This window comes from Mastomys coucha, unplaced genomic scaffold, assembly GCF_008632895.1.
Source record: "Mastomys coucha isolate ucsf_1 unplaced genomic scaffold, UCSF_Mcou_1 pScaffold23, whole genome shotgun sequence".
NCBI lineage: Eukaryota > Metazoa > Chordata > Mammalia > Rodentia > Muridae > Mastomys > Mastomys coucha.
In genome coordinates, this window is record NW_022196906.1 from 32811975 (window position 1) to 32817244 (window position 5270).

General features: G+C 36.0%; 1 protein-coding gene across 1 annotated transcript; it reads left to right on the top strand.

The window, feature by feature from the left end:
• Positions 1 to 4722: 4722 nt before the first annotated feature.
• LOC116072868 (olfactory receptor 147-like) lies at positions 4723 to 5268 on the top strand (the record flags this gene model as incomplete). The annotated part of the gene is made up of 1 exon (XM_031344423.1): positions 4723 to 5268. A coding segment is annotated over exon 1 (546 nt), but the record flags the coding sequence as incomplete, so codon positions are not given.
• Positions 5269 to 5270: the final 2 nt, after the last annotated feature.

Genomic DNA, 5270 nt, shown 5'->3' on the forward strand with positions numbered 1-5270 from the left:
GGGAGCAAGAACAACAAATTGGGATCAGGAGATACAAAGGAAGGAGACAAGACAAAAAAATTCTGTTCAAGTCTTAATTTACTTTAGGGAAACTAAAGGTTTATCAAGCTACAGATCACAAAGGTATTTGCTCGGGTGCATGGGCCAAACCGGTACTATCAATTGGTTAACATAAATGGAATGTCCTCAAGTGTCTCCATTGTAAAATGCCAGTAAAGGAATGGCCTCATTGTAAAAAGTCCAGAAAGCCCTCTATCATAAAAAGCTGGAGTCAATTATGGCAATGGGAGCTAGATAGTGGAAGAAACAAAAAAGTGTTAATAGATGAGGGATCAGGGACAAAATGGAGACTGAGATGCAAGAGGCTTTTGGGCTTTATACGATCCTGGTATGTGTGTGTGTGTGTGTGTGTGTGTGTGTGTGTGTGTGTGTGTGTACACTAAGGATCCTCGACTAAGGATCCTGTGTGTGTGTGTGTGTGTGTGTGTATGAATGTGTACACTAAGGATCCTCGACTAAAGATCCTGTGTGTGTGTGTGTGTGTGTGTGTGTGTGTGTGTGTGTGTGTGTTTGTGTCTGTCTGTATGTATATAAATGTAACCTGCTATGGATGTATGATCTAACATGTATGTTATTTCTAAGTGTTGAACATTTGGTTTTCCTGGTCTTATTTTTTATTTAGTTGACTGTAGTCTTTGTGTACATTTGGGGTGTTGTATCTTTCTCCATATACTTTAGCAGTCTGTTGTTGTAAAGCAAACGTTACATCTGTTTTAATATTGTATAAAGCATACAGTATATATGTGAGAAAAGATAATTTTACTGAGTTGTCACAATTATGAGCTACTTTGGAAATCATGGAAACTACCTTGGCCAGAATATTAGGTCTACGTTAGTGTAAAAATATTAAATTCTGTCTATAACAAAATGTATATCTTCTATAAAAAGGCAGCAAAGAAAGTTTCCTGGTACAATACTGAATTTAATTAATCAACTGTAGGAGATTGTGTTATTGTGCTAACTATATTACCCTAAAACTTGTGTGCAGTGTCCTGCACATGGGCTAGAGGAAGACTACCCCAGTTGCTGTGACTGAAAAATAAAGTTGCCAGGAGCTAATGGCTGAGTGAGGAGCTTTTAGGATCCCCAGGCAGAAAATGCAGAGGACAAAGAGGGGAGTCTACCATGAGGAGGGTCTAGGACTGACTCCACCAGGAATGTGCAGGAGAAAGAGATGGCTGAAATGTAAGTATAAAGGGGAAAGCAGCCCTAGGAGGGCTGCCCTTAAGGGTCCATGGATAGCAAAGATAAAATATAGATTTAGTAAGAAATAATCCAGAGATATCAGAGGGGAGAATATGTTACCTGCGGGGAGGTTTGGAATCCTCCAGCCATTGAGCTACTTAGGACATACTAAAAAAATAAGCCAGCCTGTGTGTGTCTTTCAGTAGTAAATCCAGAAGTCCTGGGCAGGGGCACAGGAGGTGCATACACCCTGAAAGAGTGGTTATAATATAATACTGCTACAATCAAACATTTCTTATGTAAGCTGCTGCTGCCTGTCAGAGCTAATATTCATTCTTAGACCTTGATGGATACACTCTTCCTGAAAGCTGATGAAGTCAGAAGTAGACATTGTGAGTCCAGTATTATTCTTTCATTTTCTCAATGGATGAATTCTTTTATATTTACCTGAATAGCAGTGCTAAGCTGCCGACACAGCTTGAATACATGTGCTTCAAATATCCTGTTTTTGTTGATTGGGTACAAATTATAATTATATATGCTGTGATCCTGCTTCTTAACTATCCAAGCACATTCAGGTATAGGGAGCTTACAATTGTGGACTCTGAAGGAGGAATTTATTGACTATTTCATTAGGAAGTATATATTGATTTATTTACTTTCTTATATATTTAAACTGATTTAAAGTGACTTCTATATAATCCATAGACAAGAACTTAAACTGTTTTAACATTTTGTAGTACTTAAGTTGCTAACAACTTATGATTATATCTTTTTTGCTAACAACTTATGATTATATCTTTTTTACCACCAACATAGATAGACATATGAAGACAAAATTATGCAAATTAATTTCATGGTATGATATAAATTAGTTACATTCTATACCAAGCAAATTATCAACGTATAAAGTACATGGAAAAGAGCCCCCAAAAGCCTCAACCATATAAAATGATCTATGAGCAATTGAATAATATTGTCACTATACTCTGTTGCTTGGCTGTAAATCCTGTTCCCCTAACTGGGCTGCCTTTCTGGCCTCAGCAGGAGAGGATGTGCCCAGTTCTGCAGGGACTTAATGTGCCAAGGTGGGTTAGTACCCAGGGAGTCATCCTGCTACTCAGTGAAGAATGAAAGGGAGGACGGTGGAAGGGGCTATGTGAGGTGGGTCTGGGAAAAAACTGGGGGCTGCGATCAGAATATTAAATAAATTAGTAAATAAATAAATAATTGGAAGAAAACAAACAAACACAAAGAAATAGTGTCCTCCAGAGTAGAGCACTCAAATTAGCTATTTACTGCTGAATAATCAGCCCTGAAAACATACTTATAAGTAAAATTATATATGCTCTTCAGGTTATATTGAGGATTATATGTATATATTACATATATATTTATTCATATAACAACTATTAAGGAAAAAGAAGATTATGAATTTGATAAAAGAGAGAAAGAAGGGACAATATGATGCTCCAATATTGATGGTTCCCCATTTTCTCTGTATACTTGGTATATGGTCGTCCCTCTGGTTTCCTATTTTCTCTGTATACTTGGTATATGGTCCTCCCACTCACGGTCTTGTTACTGAAGAACAACCTGCTGGTTCAGGCCAGTGACATAGTTAGGTTTAAAGAGAGTAAGCCAGACATTCAAGAGGAAATTTATAGAAAATGCAAAATCTTAGACATTCCACAATTTTTAAGGACTAACAAATAAGTTTTGTGGTAGACTACTTGTCTGGAATGCATGAAGTACATAAATCCACTTCAAAAAGAATGAACTTAAAACAAACAAACAAACAAATAACCTGATTTGAAAGATATGTCTTGAGAGACAGAGCCTGAATTGTGTTATTATATTTACATCAAGTAACTAGGGGCTTGTATGTAGCATTATCAATGGAGAATTCTGAACAATATGGGAAATCATCAAAACAATAGCTATCCCCAAGGAAAGGAAACTGATTGGAAAATGAGAGTTCAGAACTGACTCAAGTAAAGAATATGTACAATCCCCACAGAGAAATCTGTGCACAACTCAAATCCCCAGGATATGAATTACACACTATGGCATAGTATGAAAGTGCTATCACCTCATTCTCTTTTATTTTATAAGTGTTTTCTGTTCCTGGGAATACTAAGTAAGTTTCTACCGTGTAAATAGTCATGTGTATTATGTTATTAAACTCACTTGCAATGTCTGTTTTCTCAGTGGCTAGTGTGATAATAGACAGGATGGTCATTTTACATCAGTGTTTTAGTGGATTAAGATTTACTATTTTAAACTATGAGAAAGTCTGTAGAAGCAGGACATTTGTTGTTCTGTACATTCTTAAATTAAATGTCCCAATACTGCAGAGCAAAAAACTGTTTATCAAGGAAGACAACATTAAATGACAAAGTAAGCTTTGAAAAGAGTCGCATTAGTTTCTTGGTCTTTAAGACAACGTGATTGAGATAACTTAAAAGGTAATATATATGTCATGTATGTATATATGTATTTAATTTCTTGCAATTCATTGTGAAATAACTTTTTAATGTAATCAACTGGCATATGCTCCCTTTTATTCACTCTGAAGTAAGTTTTCAATGAAGTTAATTGGCATATGTTCTGTTCAATATTAGAAAGCATATGAGTGTGTGTGTGTGTGTGTGTGTGTGTGTGTGTGTCTGTTATGAGAACCTTATTTTATATTGTATCATGTTAAGTCTGGCTGTGCAATTTTCAGTAATATATTAAACAGTCTAGAGACTTATCGTATTAGAAAATTGAACTTTAATTTTATATAATTTTGATTAGATGATCTAATTTTTTTTTCCTAGGGCTCAGCAGCCATCATTATAATCTGTCGTTTTGTGAGTAGAACTGAGTTTGCATATGGAGTTCATTTCATATAATATGACTCCAAATGTGCTTTGTTTTAGGGACTTCACACTGATACAGTGCAAGAACAAGAGTTGTGCCATTTTCTTCTCATTTTGTAAAGTCTTAAGATTCAAAAGAAATTTCCAGATGGGTGGCCAAGACATGCAAACAAAACATTTTTCAGACTCAGTAGATACTTGTATTGTGATGCTTAAATTAGTAAGTTTACTGTGCATGTACAGTTCTCACACTATGGAACCTAATGTGACTGTAACAGAATTCTCATGATTCCTAGATTCTGGTTCCTTGGTTTTAAACTAGAAACTGTGTTCATGGTTGTAAGACTCACAGAGTTCAGTCTGGGTAGATTGTAAAATACAGTAGCTTGAATTTTTATTTGTGTCACAGAGATGATAGAACAAAAAGAAATAGTGAGATAAGGGCTATGCTGTTGTGTGCATCATGCTTCTTGATTTCCCTTTGACTTTGATTGCAGACATTAGATGATTTGACAACCCTGCTCTCAGTTCTGTAAAAAAAAAATGGTAGTGAGTCCTGCATGATCCTCTAATCCAACTTTTATTTATATTTCACAAGATATCTTATAGAAGGATGGCTTTGGCAAATGGCTCTGTGGTAACTGAATTCATTCTCTTGGGACTAACAGACCAGCCTGACCTCCAAGTACCCCTCTTTCTGGTCTTTCTAGTAATGTACATGATAACTGCACTGGGAAATTTGGCTTTAATTTTTCTCATTGTGTTGAATTCTCACCTTCATACCCCTATGTATTTTTTCCTTTTTAACTTATCCTTTGTAGACTTTTGTTACTCTTCTGTAATTACACCAAAAATGCTGATGAACTTTGCTGTAACGAAAAATCTCATCTCGTATGTTGGATGTATGACACAGTTCTACCTATTCTGTTTCTGTGTCATTTCTGAGTGTTATATTCTAACAACAATGGCCTATGATCGTTATGTGGCTATCTGCAATCCACTCTTGTATAGCATTGTCATGTCTCCTAAGGTGTGTTCCTACCTTATGCTTGCTTCATATTTGATGGCGTTTTCTAGTGCTATGATTCACACTGGATGCATCCTGAGACTGACATTCTGTGACAGAAACACAATCAACCATTATTTCTGTGATTTCCTCCC